The sequence below is a fragment of the Lontra canadensis genome, unplaced genomic scaffold, assembly GCF_010015895.1.
Source record: "Lontra canadensis isolate GAN:19392208 unplaced genomic scaffold, GSC_riverotter_1.0 scaffold12, whole genome shotgun sequence".
Taxonomy (NCBI): domain Eukaryota; kingdom Metazoa; phylum Chordata; class Mammalia; order Carnivora; family Mustelidae; genus Lontra; species Lontra canadensis.
In genome coordinates, this window is record NW_022631006.1 from 23,295,317 (window position 1) to 23,310,976 (window position 15,660).

At 42.3% G+C, this 15,660-nt stretch overlaps 1 protein-coding gene across 4 annotated transcripts in view; it reads right to left on the reverse strand.

The window, feature by feature from the left end:
* Positions 1–15,660, reverse strand: part of CUNH15orf41 (chromosome unknown C15orf41 homolog) — a 274,617-nt gene that overhangs the window by 52,924 nt on the left and 206,033 nt on the right. For 3 of the 4 annotated variants that reach the window (XM_032856895.1, XM_032856892.1, XM_032856898.1), the window contains one exon: positions 10,156–11,414. The exons of the other annotated variant lie outside the window; for it this stretch is intronic. In XM_032856895.1, coding sequence (XP_032712786.1) covers positions 11,285–11,414 — 130 coding nt within the window. In that variant the 3' untranslated portion in view covers positions 10,156–11,284. Of the gene's footprint in view, positions 1–10,155; positions 11,415–15,660 lie in introns of those variants that run through there. 4 annotated transcript variants of the gene reach the window in all.

Genomic DNA, 15,660 nt, shown 5'->3' on the forward strand with positions numbered 1-15,660 from the left:
CTCTGGTGGTTTCTCTGACTTTTCTTATGGTCAAAAGATGGTCATAAGATGGCTACTGCAGCTCCCACCATCCCATCCTTCCATCTAAAGAAAAAGGATGGCAGGGCACCTGGGTGGCTCAGTGGGTTAAGCCTCTGCCTTCGGCTCAGGTCATGATCTCAAGGTCCTGGGATCGAGTCCTGCATTGGTTTCTCTACTTGGCGGGGGGTCTGCTTCCCTTCCTCTCTCTCTCTGCCTGTCTCTCTGCCTACTTGTGATCTCTCTCTCTGTCAAATAAATAAATAAAATCTTTTAAAAAAAATTAAAGAAAAAGGATGGCAGAAAAGATAGTTTCCTTTCATCAGGGAAAAGGTTTCTCAGAGACTTCAGGACAGGTGTTTCCTTGCCCCTCACGGGCTCCAGTGTTGCTGCAACTCGTCACTGGCCCTGTCCGCCTGTGCGGCGATAAACACCTGCCTCCGGTTCTTGATAAAAGAGCCTCCCATTCCAGCATCTGGGAAGTTATGGTTTCCATAGCAGGGAAGATGCCCTTCCTAGGTCCATCTCCAGCTATTTCAATAGATGCTTCTGCAATAGTTAATAAGGAAAGAACTGACTATTCTAGTGACTCTGTAATTTGATTTCAGTGAGCTACAAACTCACACCCATTTTAGGGAATGATTAGATCAAGCCATTTCAGGAACGATGAGTCGGATTTAATGTTTTGTTGTTTTTTCCAGGCTTCCTGTTTTTTTTGTTGTTGTTGTTACTATTTTTTTTTTTTCAAATTATTTATTTATTTATTTGACGGACAGAAATCACAAGTAGGCAGAGAGGCAGACAGAAAGAGAGCCGGGGGGGGGGGCGGCGGAGGCAGGCTCCCTGCTGAGCAGAGAGCCCGATGCGGGGCTTGATCCCAGGACCCTGAGATCATGACCTGAGCCGAAGGCAGAGGCTTAACCCACTGAGCCACCCAGGCACCCCCAGGCTTCCTGTTTTTAATAAGATAGGACACCAGGTTGAGTCCTATGCTAATTATTTTGAAATTTGAAATTTTCAAATTCAATTAATGAGAGCATCTGGATTATCATTATTATTTTTAAAGACTTTTTTTTTTTTTGAGAAAGACAGAGAGAGAGAGTGAGCAGGGAGGAACAGAGGGAGAGCATCTCAAGCAGACTCCCTGCTGAATGTAGAGCCCGACATGGGGCTTGATCCCATGACCCTGAGATCATGACCTGAGCCAAAATCAAGAGTCTCAACCGACTGAGCCAACCAGGAGCTCCTGGATTCTCTTTAGATCACACAGCCTGCCATGTTAAAATAGACCCGTTACAAAGTTATTCTTAAGAGCTGTTTATTGTGTCCTGCTGAACTTTGAGTATTTGCGAATAACAAGAGAGTTTTGTCTTTCAAGCCCCCCTTCCATAATTTCTATAATACACTGGAGAGAAAAGGGGCCAGGAGGGTTCTATGAAACTCGCAATGTTCACGGACTGTTTCCATTCAGTTCAGTTGTTCTTACTGACAGTGGAAGCTAGGGGTTTGGCAGGAGCAGTCCTAGGGGGCCTCGGGATGCCAAGTTTGAGATCTTTGTCTTCCTGTGTACCATTAGATATGGCTAACAAACTATGAGAAGACATTCTTAGGGTGTTGACCACCGGTCAGTCTGGGCAACTGACATTACAATTCATTTTCATGATTGGGTAGACAAAACAATTTGGAAAAATCAGATGTACTTCAGTTTTCTGAAAATAGACAATAGCATGGAGAGAGAAATCTTGTTCTTCAGAAAAAGCATTTTTCCAAGTTTTCCTTATTGTTATGAAGATGTCAGCAATTTCTACCAAAAGCATAGTTGGTTAGTTACCTCCTGTTAGTGACCTAAGAGCACTTATCCAAGCTGGCAGGGGTATGGCAAAGCTTTGTTAATTGTTTGCAAAATGCTGTCACGCTCCCAGGTGAGGGCCACACTCTCCATGCCCAGCATTACTGTTGGAGTGATTTCCTGCTGCCTAAGAGAATCTGCCTCCAACATGTCGGGCTACCGGCCTGGGTGTTGAGAGGGGAACATCGGTACTTGCTCCATTGTTTAAAAATTGTTCAGCTTGCCTGTGATCTAAGGAGGTTTATTTTTAGAGGTGGTGTGCTGGCAAAAGTCGTGTCTTTTAAAAAGCCGCCCTAAATGGTGTTACAAACATCAATCAGAAGGAAAATCCAGGAACAGGCCAGTAATTTCCCCAGATTCCTTTTGCTTTGTTTGCTTTGTTTGTTTCTTTAAAGATCAAATTCAAATAGCATTTTATGCTTTCTTTCACTGCATTAACAGTGGCCCGGAGAATATCTCAATCCCCTTAAAGAAACCTTTTCTATGTACTCAACCCCCGCACCTTCCAGGGCTCATCTGGCGGGCAGCGGATTCCGGCCGTCAATCAGGCGGGTAAGTGCTGGCTTCTTTCTGGGCCGTCCTGCTGCCTGAGTTGTATTTATGGCAAAGGCTACGGTCACTATCAAAAGAAACACGGGCTCACTGCCTCTGAGCTCCTTCTCTGGAGCAGGAGAATGTTATACTAGACATGTGTCTGTGAAGACAAACAATCAGCTAAACACAGGCCCACTTTCCAAAGGACGGTCTTGTTCTGCCAGTCTCTTAACTTCTGGAAAAATGGCTTTTTCTAAATGACTTTTAGAAAAGCAGTAATAAGCCAAGCTATCCACGTTATACTGATTTCTACATGACCATAGAAAATGCACATTTTTAATGGTGTATATAGTTTATTAAATGGATCCTTCTAGAGTAGTAATATTAATAATTACATAACATATAATAGAATTATATGTGATACTGGTTTTATTAGGGCTATGATTTATGATGCATTAAGCACTAATCTTATTTAATCCTCCTCATAGTCCTAGGTGATAGGTATTATTTCATTTCCCTGTGACAAATGAAGGAACTGAAGGTTTTAGAGAGTTTGCTTATCTGTAAGTGGATAAGCAGGGATTCCAGTCTGTTGTCAAAGCATGTGTGAGTCACCAGGTGCCCCCGAGTACAGGTCGAGAATATTCTAGGCTAACCACTTTTGGTGATGACCAGAAAAGTTCATGGATTATTGTTGGTTTAAGTATTATCTCATCCTTATATAGAAGAGAAGATGGTAAACATAACATCTGTGGACTCCCCCCTCCCCACCACCAGCAATGGAAGGAAAATCAGATGAACACGTACATTGGCCAGGGGAAAAAGAAGTCTTAAAAAGTTGCCAGATTCATTCTTAGTGGCACATTCTTAGACGCAATGGCAATGTATAGAAACCATCGCCAAACAGTAAAAGTTTTAGGTGATATAAGTGCAGGTACAATGAGAATTATTTCTGTCAAAACGCTAGTTGATTTCTACAATAGAGATTAGGGTATCAGGGCAGGGCAAAAACAGTAAGGTTCGGAATGTTCATTTAGAAATACACCATGATCCTTTACTTTGTAAATAATGTAATGAAGGTACTGAAAATTCCTTCCATAATAAATTATTAATCCTTCAGCGGAGAGGACAGTGGACAAGAGGCTAGGAGGGACAGATTCTGGTCCTGCCCTTAATTTGTTAGCTATGTGACCTTGGACAAGTCCCATAACCTCTGCAGACTTCAATTTTTTCATCTACACAATGAAATCTCTGGTTCCTTCAATTCTACAATTCTCTGAGTCTATGAGTCAAACTGGTCTCATCTTTGCTAATGGCTCAATTTTACTTTCCAGACACCTCTTAGGGAATTGTCAGGGAGATGCAGGAAAAGGCAATTCAGTTTTCACATGAGTTTCTTTGCTAACTCCACGCCCCCACGCTGCCGTTTTTAACCCCTCTGTCATTGCAAAAACACTTTCAAGGATAGTGGGGGAGCAAGTAAGAGGAAAATAATTTACCAAGAGACTGGGTTTTACATTTACATGCAAAGCACTCATGTCCACTTTGCCATCTCTTTCGTTGCTCAGCTTTTCGATTATTCAGTTATGTTGGATTGTTTTTCATGTATTGCAAAAACGCTTCTTAAAAAATTGTAACTTTGAAAACCAGGATGGAGACTTCTATTCAAATCAGCAAGAAACAAAATAGTTTTTTGACTTTTATCTAATTTTCCATGTGCAATGACTTAGTTATTATTTTAGCTGCTAGAATAAACTGATACAAGCACAAAGTTTCAGGGAAATTATTTATATCTTAATAATAAGTATATTAACAAAAACTGCATTACCAGGTAAAACATACAAATCTCCTTTATCCTGGAAAATAATTTAACACTTCTTGGGAGTGTATCTTAAAACCAATACTACCAATGTACAATCACGACCTTACAGAAATGCACTGTACTACATAGGAAATTGATACCCAGATGATATCAAGGCCGTGAGACAGAAGGCAGGCACAGTCCGCAGCTGACCTTGAAACCCCAGGCTGGTTTTACTGACAAGAGAACAACAGAACACCTAAGGAACAAGTAAGACCATCTCCTAGAAGATAATCCTCAAATCTCAAGACCCTTAGGCAGAGCCCCAAATAGAGAGACCCCATGTTTTTCATCAATAATGTCATTTGACTTGTAGGCATTTACTCAAAGAAATAATTATCTGTGGCCTTCCACTGTTTGAGTTTTTAAGCTCTAGTTCTATGGACATATTTAGCTTATGTGAATCACTAAGCAGACTTTAGCTGGGGACAGAGAGTTCACTTGATGTCACAGATCCCATGGAAAATGTTACTGCTTGTTTTACTGCTCAGGCTGACGAACAAGGTTATGAGTTTCTTTCCAAATGCTTTGAATTTATACTTGCACTAAATATGAATGGCCTAGGGCTGAAATTGGAAATATGTGGCATCCATAGGTGATCACAACCCACTTCAAAAACGAGTGCCCATAACTGATCATACCTCTATTTCCTGCTGAGCTGAATGCAGTCTCAGAATCCTTAGCAGCAAACGTAGCCACTGTAACCAAATAGTGAACTCTTTTTGCTGCCCATATTCTAGAATTTAAATATCTTATTAAAAGCCTCAAAGGTTTGTCTCTTTCCTTATTATACGGTGACTGACTTTGCTAAAATTTTTTAAACCCTTGTTTTCATTTTGGTACGTAATATATGTATTTTTTTCAAGAACCACCTTTTATTGTGTATTTTAAAATTCACGACAGCACTGAAACAATTTTAAAATATCCATTAGGGACTCAGGAAATATTTGTGTTTTGAATAGCCTAAATGGTAGAAATAGAAGACCAAAATATCACATAGAACCAAAGAGGACTTGGTCTCAGGACTATGTCAGAGAGAACTGGGTGTCTGTACTCTCCAGACAATGATGGAAGGGATCATGGACCAAATGGCCCCCAAAATTAAGGCCTGGGAAACTGGCAAAGAAGAAACATGGAAGTTCCGGTTCCTTTTACAAGTTTCCAAAATATGAGGAAATAGGCCAAATGCCTAGGACTTTGAAATGATAATGTTTGATTTAATGACTAACAGGGAAACAACCACTGAGCAGTTCATGGACAGTGTCTCTCCTAAGTCAGATCCTGTTGGCAAACAACCAAAGAACCCTTCTCTCCTGACTCAGTCAGCCACTTCTATAGCCAGGAAACACTTTGCCAACAACTCAGCATTAAAAAAAAAAAAAGAGCAATTAAAAGGTACTGTTTGCAGTTAATATAAGAATTTCACCAAATATCTCAAAATTGGTGTTGGAAAAACATTTGATTTGAGGCCTTAATCTGGAATTTAGAGGAGACCGTCTCTTACATAGAAATGTCAAGATAATGCCTTAAGCCTCATTTTTTTTTTTTTAAAGAGAAGCAAAGATTTTTAGATGTTCTGGTTTCTTTAGAAATATATTGGATTAGACCATGCACTAGGGCTAACTTGAAGGTAAGCACAATGAGATCTCACGAATTCCCCTTCAAACTAAGTATGCATCCTGAGATATTCTGATTGATGAACCTGCTTTGAGATTTTGAGGGTTTCTAAATAATTCTTTAATACCAACATTGCTTTTCTGATTCTGGTAAATACACTGTTTTCAGCTGAAGAAAATGAGAAACAGGTAAAATTTAAAGAGTTCCGATTATTTCTTTTAAAGCAAGTGAATGAGAATATGTTTAGTGTAAGTTTCTATTCGTTCCTTTGTTCCTTCCACATACACTGAGCACCTGTTCTGTGCCAGGAACTCCCTTGGCGGTTGGGGGCTAGGCAGAGAATAAAACAAATACCGTAGGAGGCTTATCATCTAGGTCGGCAATCTCGCCATGAAATAACTCCAGAGGGAAAGAAGTCAACAATGGAGACCAGGGTGCTTCTACCTGTCAGTTTACTTATGAAAGATCGTTTCCGGCAGAGGTGGTTTTGATGACATAAATTTTGATTTGCTCTATACGAGAAATTTCAGTTAAAACTCAAGAGTGCAGATAACCTACTATAGACACACTGAATTATTTTTTCTGAATGTATCTGTGTTGAACATAAAAATGGCAAAGGCATTTTTTTTTTTTAAAGGAAAAAGTGCTAGTTATTCTAGAAATACCTTTAACAAGGGCAGTTTGCTGGGGGAATCCATGACCGCTTTAGGTTAATGGTCATTGGCTTCATGTTCGGCCCTCAATTAAACTCTGAACTTCAATTGTTATTACTTAATTGACTTGGTTCTATTTCACGTCAGCATTTCAAAATGACCTTCCCTTTAAAAAATAAAAATTACGTTGACATAGCACCCTGGGTCTTTAGCTGAGCCTGACATTGCTGCGGGAGTCCCACGCTGTTTTATATATGGTTGGGCCTAGAATTTGCTTAGCTTTGCTATCACTGGGGTACCTCCCATCATCCTTGCCTTTGATAGGAGACAGCTCTAAATAAATCCAAGTGAGGAAGGAAAAGGAATGAAAAACTAAACGCATCGGGTGCCATGATTATTAAGATGCAAAATAAATCTACAGATACACACTTCATTCTAAGTAGGGGGTTAGTCTTAAATACCTTTGGTACCAAAATTAAATATTATGCCATGCCTGTTTTAAAAAGGTACTATCGGTATCTTTTCCTTATACGCAAGCAACTCTAAATATTTTGTTGTTCCACTTAACTAGATGAAAACTTAAATCCCCTTTACTTACATGTAAAAACAATAAGAACAAGTTGGATTTATTTAACTAATGAGTTGGATTTTATAGAAAGGAGGTATGACGCCAAGGTCTAACTCTGCTATACTCACGGAAATGAATTAAGGCATCAAATGAGCATTGCCCCTCCCCCTGTATTGTGGAAAAGTTTTAAAAGTCTTTTGGAAGTACTTTGATCCGGCTTTGAAATCGTTTTAGTGGATTACTATTGTATGAAAACTCTAATTTATTGTGCTTGACCTAAGCAGCTCTTTGTCTCACAGCCATATTCAAAACAATAGCAGGAAAGTGAAATACACAAGGGGAGCCTGAGCTGTTCTGGTTATTATTTCATAATCCATCTTCCTTATTTAATCTTTGGAATCCAGGCATGGTCTTAATAAAGGATCATGTTGACTATGTATGGGAAGGTTAGTTTGGGACTCTACAGTGAGAGGGTCCCCATTGTGTCACCGCCACACTTCCGTCCCCAAAGAGTGACTCTGGGGACAGGTTGGGAGAAGTGCTGCTCTGTAAATGGGGACATTGCAGGCAGACTCCCCACTGTTTGGATTTCGGTTTCCTCTTCTGTTGAGCTAGCTCTGTTCCTTTACCCTCAGGAACCTTGTCCCAGTTGGGAGATTTTCTGCCTCTCCCCATCCCCCGCTGCCCCCTGCTGAGGCATCTTGCTCTCATAGGATCACGTGGAAAAGGGTGAGATTCTCCTAAGAACACGTGAAGGGTGCTTCTCTAGTGAATTCAGATAGGCATTTTACTTATTTGTCGTGTTAATCAGCACACACCCTCCCTCCCCTCCCCTCCCTCACTCAGGCTCAAAGAGGCTTTAAAACTCACTTGTGTTTCTGGCCCTGTTTGCTGAAACTTCCTCACAGCCAGAACCTCAGACCACATTAGACCCTGTCAAATCTTACCTGAGAACTTCCATGATTCTTCAGATTCTTCAGGTGTACTTGCTCCCCGCCCATCCTCGCCCTGAAGGCACACGGATCAGGATTTAGATGGGATGCGAGTTAGTTTTGGGATCCTTTGCCAGAGAGCATTGGGGTCCGGGAGTAGTGAGGAAATGCAGAATACATGGCCGTGAACACCGGCACGCGAGCGTGAAGGGGAAGAGGACAGGGCAGAGGTGGGTGAAGTGAAGTTGCACATGAAAGCAGCAAAAATTTCAGTTAGTCGCTAGGTCTGTACTGCGGGGGCATGTTAAGAGCCTACAACTAAGGTATCTCAGGTCCACAGGGGCCAAGGAACAACAGGTGGAGCTTTCCAGGCAAAGGGAGTGAATTAACTGTTCACTTGGCCTCCGTGCCCCGATTAGCGTGGCCCACCAGGGACCGTTTAGTGGATGACCTCGCCCAGAGCTCTACTAGATTCCCTTGTGGTTTGAAGGAGTTAATGCATCCCCCAAAGACCAACAATGTATCATCCTTTGCAGCACGGACTCAAGCCTCACTGATAATGAGCAGGTACACACACCTGTAGTTAGAAGAAAATTATTTCCTCTGGAGATCCAGCCCTCTGCTTTGGACCCCTAAGCTTTCCCTTTTATATATGGCTTTAGGAGTGTTGAGAAAAGTTGACACAAACCTCACTAGAAGGCAAGTGAAAAAAAACCCTCCCACTTTTTTTTGTTGGGGCAAGATGTGTAGGGATGAGGGTGGAAAGGAGTCTCTGAAGTCACCTTAAATAGCGGTGCTGGCTCAGCCTTGCCCTCGGTGGTCCCCGAGCCACACTTCAGATGGGGACCTTTGTTTGTGACCGCAGGTGCTTGACAGAACATCATTTAGTTTTACACACACTCCTACTTTATACACACTCCATCACATATATTTATCACTGCAGTTTGCAAAATCTTCCATAAAACAAGATTTGGCTTTAATGTTAATGTTCTAATGATGACAGCAATTAAAAAAAAAAAGTTGTCATGGCTCACTTTCTAGGGCAATTTTTATTGTTAAAACTAAAAAAAAAAACCAAAAAACAAAAACAAAAAAAAACAACAAAAAACCCCAAACCCAAACAAGTAAACAACGCCTATCGATAAAACAAAAGTATTTCTACCATAAAAGGAAAAAGAACAAGGAGATTTTAAGCTTCCCATTTGGGAACTCGACTTCCGTCTCCCTACACTCTTCCAGTAGAGTAACAGAACTAATAATCGCGTTAGTTTTATGTGGACAAAAGCTTAGTTTGAATAACTTGTAACTTTATCATGATATGTATAGTTTGTTTCTTTCCCACTCTTTAGGGCCAACTGTTAACCCCCCCTTCATGGAGAGGTGGCGTTGCCTCTGCAGAGAGCAACAGCTTCTCCCAACACAGGAAGTCAGGGCATCAGGTGGAAGGAGGACTACAAAACGCGAGCACCTCTTTTTATCTTTTCATTTATTTGTGCCCCCTCCTCATAAATTTGTTTGATGTAAAACAAATACTTGACAAGGGTTTAACAGGCTTTTCAACATCTGTGCAGATAAATGTAATTTATTCCTAAAGCAGAAAAAGCAGCTTAGAGAAGGCCATGGAAACTGTTTAACAACAGTTTTGGTTAAAAGTGTGTGTGTGTGTGTGTGTACACACGTGCGTGTGCATGTGTGTTAAGTAATGGCAGTGGTTTCAGATCACTCCCTTGCACTCACAAAATCTGCTCAGTACTTTTACACTGAAACAGACGCCTGCCAGAGCCTTCTTCCCAGCTCATCTCCTTCCTTTTTTGTTTAGTGCAACCCACAGCAGAGTTCAAATCCACATGTCTGGACCGGACGTGTCTGTGTCCTTCAAAAGGAGAGGCAGCTGGCAGACTTTTGCAAACCTCCTTTAGGTACCAAATGAACAAGGTACAAATGGCATATTTAGTCTTTTGAAAGAAGCAAGCAGTGTATGTAACTTAAAGGTGTCTGCAGAAGTTCTCAGTTAATTCCAAAGTCATCTTCGACATTTTAAAATGTATGTATTTTCAACAAGGGGGCGAATATTTTATAAACACATTTTGGGGAATAGAGAAGTTTTTAGTCTCCCAAACTGCAGATTTATAATGAATTTATTGATGTTTTCCTTTAGACTGAAGTTTGGTTTACGGTATAAAAAGTGAATAGATTAAAGTGAACAAATACAAAATCCCTTTTATTTTGCTTATTTGAAAAAAATCACTCCAGGTTTATTTCTGGTATACTTAATTCATTCAAAACTGAACATTGCTAATACCTAAGTTATCTGAGTGTTATGTAATTATGTAGTATAAAATGCAGATACAAAGCAGCGCACAGAATGTGCTTTTAAAAAAATTGTACTCCTAAAAATACTGACTACCCATACATACTGACAAGTAGCCGTGTTTAAAAATAAACTTTTGCCCAGGCTGGTGCCACGCTTCAGCGGTCTCCCCTGAGCCCCCCAGTCCAAAGGAGGAGTATGGTTTCCAGACACAATGTAACCAATACTTTTACAGGAGATAAAGGGAAAGTCTTTGGTGTTCAAATAAGTATTATAAAAAGAGGAAATTCTCATCAAGTATATTTTTTCAGCTTGGCCTAATGCCAGCGAAGTCAGGAAACCGTAAAGACTGGACAAAACTAGCATGCGCTACCATCAAGGTCTATTGAAGTCTTGCAGGTGAGAACAGAAATCGAGTTTCAGCCTCCACATCTTCCACTCTGCTAATCTGTTAGATTATTCCTTGATGGGGATGGAACACTGGGTCCGTGTGAGTGGATAGGAAAACAGGGGAAGGAGGGAGGAAAGAATGAATGGAGGCTTTTGGGGGTGGGGGGAAAGAGGGTGATTCGGGAACTGGGAGGAGAATTGAAAAATCACACCTTTCAGTTCCCACATTTCTTCTTTTGTTCAGTATACAAGGAGAAACCATCCGGAAGGAAGAGAGATTATGACTATCTGTAAACTAACTGTTTGACAGAGACAGAAATGCTGATAATGAGTGGGTTGTGTCTGTAGTTCTTGGCTGTTCACATCAGCAAGGGATGAAGGAAAACAGAAACTCCTGATATGTTTGTCTGAAGAGGTAGTGGTGTGGCCGTGGGCAGCCAGAGTTCAGCTCAAGTTCAGGGCAGATGCCGCCAGGAGTTTCCACGGCAGGAAAGTCAAATTGCTTCCGGATTCACCTCTTCCTCCTGGCTTCTCTTCCAGGATCATCAGGGTCAGGCGACACTGTGGCACAAGGTGACGATGTCCGTGGGGAAACAGGCTTTGAGCAGGATGCCCCGCTTCCGGTTACAGTCCAGCTCCTGGATGAAGCCGTACCAATAGATGACCAAGCCCGGTCCGAATCTGCAAAAACACAGGAAGACAGCATGTGTGTATTGTATCGATGTCATTCTAGAGAAAGGTCATCTCGGAAGCACTGTTAAGATGATTCAGTGAAATTACTGTGCAAAGCTTTTGTTTCGGTTGCTACAGTTGCGTTGGAAGGGCTGAACTTTCAGGAATGAGCTTAGTCAGTGGAAGTACCGCTACTGTCTTGGACAGATTTGGGACCTTTCAAGGAACTTGAAGTATCACAAATGCATGCACGGCCCTAATTACCTTCCAGTAAGGTGTTCTGAAGTTGGGCTGATGTGAGTACCTAACTGATGAAGGAGAACATCAGAGTCTCCCCACTGATGAGCTGGGGAGCACCAGATTTGATGCTATCTTACCCTACTTGTCTGTTTTCAACTAAGGGGGAAAATAAAAGAGTGAAGAATAAGGTAAAAAGCAGAACAACTCAAGGCCATCTTCTGGCTAGCATGTTCTATACGCACACTCAAGGGCAGAGCTCCCTTCTGCCATCCATTCTTTCAGCTCTTCAAAAACAAACAAACCCATATGGCAACAGGGAACCCTCAGCGAGACCTCATCCCCGACCCTTCATCTGTGCATACAACCTCTGTATGTGTGAAATTGGGTTGTAGGTTCTTATCATGAAAATGATGGATTAGGTCGTGTGGACTTGTGAAGACGTATAGACAGACGCTGGCTTAAAACCCCCATCTTTCTCAATTGTGCCTCCAAATTATCTCCAAATTGGTTAGCAGCAGACTCAGGAAGTAGCCCTGCAGACGACTTCACCCATCAGGAAGTTGAGACCTCTAGGCTGGGTTCATAAAGATGTAATCACTATCCATCACCGTGCACACGGAGAGGTTTTGCACGTCAGTTTCACGTTTTTCCTACTGAGAGTACTTAATTAAAGGGCAGCACTACTTTGGGTGTCATGTTGCAGGAATTTTGCAGTGAAATCATAAATTATGAATGTTGGGTTAGTAAAAGGATGTCTAAAAACAGAACTGCTTTCTGTATTCTGACATTACGGCAGGCTGAGCCACGTTAGGCCAAAAAGCTTTTTCCCTCATTGATTTATTACATGCTGTAGTGTACTTGCCAAAACTAATAGTACAGTATGGGCTGCAAGATACTGTATGCACGGGAACAAGTTCAGTGGGGTGTCATGGTTTATTTGGGGATTCACATCTGTAGGGTAGCCGAGTCGGAGGCAAGGTTAATTCAGACTTTTGGACAGAATCAGGAGATGGCAGCCCATCTACAGAGGAGAGGCTCGGGGGGCGGGGGGGACCCAGGAGCTGTGTACAGTGAGGTGGCCTTGGAGCACTAGGCTCAACGAGATTTCCCTGTGTGGGGGGCTGCCCGCAGACAAGCCTGGTGAGCCCTGGCTTCCATTTCATGGAGGGTTTCTTAGTAACTTGCACTAATAGCAGTCTGCATCTGGGACATCTACCATTTGGTACCTCTATTTTACAGAGAACTCCGATTAGTAGTAAATGATGTCTGATTTGTCCAAACAAGTCTGGCAAGGGCAGGAAGAGCCGCAGTTCTGGGGACCGTGTCTGAGGAGCCTCGGAGTCTCCTGTCTATGAAGCAGCCCCAGTCACCGCCTCGACGGACCTAACACTGAGCTCAAGACATTTCTCCATTGGGTTATGCAGCCATCTGGGAGACCACGATGTTCTTTGGAAAGGCACTAATATTTTTACAAAGGGAGGAAAAAAATGTGATCTAACCAGTCATGGAAAAGAACAAAAGAATATATGGGGGTCATAAACAACAAGCTCAGTATTTTAAAGATTTAATAAAACCAAAACACATATCACCAGTGCCGAGAGAGCAGGAGCAGTAAGCACTTTCCCTGAACAGTTAAATCATGAGCCAAAGGACACGAAGCATGACAGCTCTTTGCAAAAATGGCATTTTCCAGGCAGGAAAGCCAGGCTGGCGAACACCTCAATGCCCAAGAAAATGGACTGGTTTCACTTGCGAGGCAACAGATGAACTCTGCAACTTGAAAAGGTTTCACGAGGCTGTGAATGTGAACATTTTGTTGTAGTGGTTCACTGCTAGGACTCCCTGAAGGTAGGATCACAGATCTCTGAATGATTTTCGGTGTATAGTAGTGACACATCATAAGGCTCTACCATCTAAGTCTGTTTCTTTCTTGGCTTGTGGATGGAACGATATTAACTCGGAACTATTAGCCCTCTTCCGTGGCTCAGAAGCTCTAACAATATGCACTTAATTAAAAAACAAGGCAACACAACTTGTCCTTGTAAATGGCAATTGGTAGGCAAAGGCTTTCCAATTCTGTGCTCTTTGAAAGACAGAAGTAATAGGGCCTCACGGGGTGACAAATTTGGAAAGTTCATGATCGAACAAGGTCTGGCTGTGTTCCCGATACCTACTTTACTGAATCTCTGAGCTTTCTCCCACAATTCAGGATCCAGAGATTATCAAATGGCCGGTGAGATAACCTTCTAGCAACGTGTCTGTTTATGAAGAGGCGGACCAAATTAAGCGACTTTATAGAATCAATTCCTTGGTCATCTGAACCAACAGAAGGGAACATTTTGGTTGATAATTAAAAAAAAACCAAAAAACCTAACTCTAGCATTTCCTTTTGAAAAGGTGTAAACCAGGAAGAAAACAGGACCCAGGAAATTTTTAGGTAGGTCAAGTACATGCTTGTGGGTTGAGTGATTTCACCTCTTTGATGCCTGTGCCATTAATTGGGGCACTGCTGTACAAGAATGAGATCACGGAGAAGGCAAACATAACCTTGTGGCCAGTACAAATCAAAGAGACTGTTAACAGCATTGAAAAGGAACGGGAGTCCCTGGGTGTGAGGGGATGAGCAAAGCAGAGGGTTGGTCTGCTACTGGGTTTGTAGTTCTTCCTACAAGCCGGACACACTCAGGAATGGGATGTATACAGATTATCTGAATGGATTCTGTAAACACATTTCAAGGTTGACTCTAATTTTAAGGTTACTACACACGTGATCAAGTAAGAAGATCAAAGCCTCCATCCAAATGGATTTTAAAGACTCCTGTGGAGCAGAGAGAGAATGTGAGGGAGTCCTTTGGCTTGCAAATGAAATACCACCAAATGTGCAAAAACAACAAATACCTCCTGGGGAAAAAAAAGAAAAAAAGAAAGAAAGAAATGGGAGGTGCAAGTTAAGAGCCAGGACAGACCTGGAGGGTGTGTATGAAAGAGGAAGGTCCCCGTAAGTAACAACAGCCTTACAAACGTGTGTGGAAGGGGTCTCTCTGGTGTTCTCTCATTTTAGAGTATTTAGAGAAGTTAAATGGGAGACTATGGAATGAAAGCTGGGTACCCTTGTGTGGTTTTTGTGCACATTTGTACCCCAGAGATTATCTCTGCTAGATCCGTGATGCCGTGGAGGGTGAAGACCATGTTTCATTTACACACATGTTCCCCAGGCCTAGCATGGTGCCTGGCTGGTGTCGGCTCCTCTCAAGGGCAGGAACAGAGATAACGATAGGAACAGAGAGCTCTCTGCTGCTCGCTGAATCACTGGCCAACCAGCGGTAGCAAACTTGCTGGCAAGATTCACCCACTGCCATGGCCTGGCCTTTTTACTAGGGACCATGATGAGCCCACGGATGGAAAATTTACAGATGACGCGGATGATGGCAACAGTTACAACGTCACCTATTACCACTTCCGTGGCACTTACTCTGTGCCAGACACTGTTCTAAGCACTTCACACGCATCCAGCCATTTATTTCTCAGCGCCACTCCACGAGGTAGGTACCATTAATGTCCCCATTCTGCAGATGAAGAAACTGAGGCACAGAACAATTAAGCAGCTGGCCAAAGGGCTCACGGTAAAAAGTGGAAGAACCGGTTTTGGAACCTCTGGCAGTCTGGTTGCAGGGTCTGTGACTGTCTCACTGTAAAGCAGCAATTGACAGAGGACATCCTATTAGACCTTGACCCGAAAAGAGAGGAAGTGCCTTCTGCAGCAGTGAGACCATGTCTAGAGGGTTGTGCAGGTTTCCGGTGTCACGTTTTAAGAGGAAGATCTCTGGTCTGGAATTGATCTGGAGGAGAATGCTAGGATATTTGAGGAACTGTTAGAATAACAGAGCATGTAGAGCATGTGTGACCTAGAAATAAGCACGTAGGGTGTTAACACGCTCATTCACCAGCCTCTGATTTTTAGGGCACTCCTGGGGAGAAGGGATTAGATTCATGCTGTAGCTCTCGCGCAGACTTA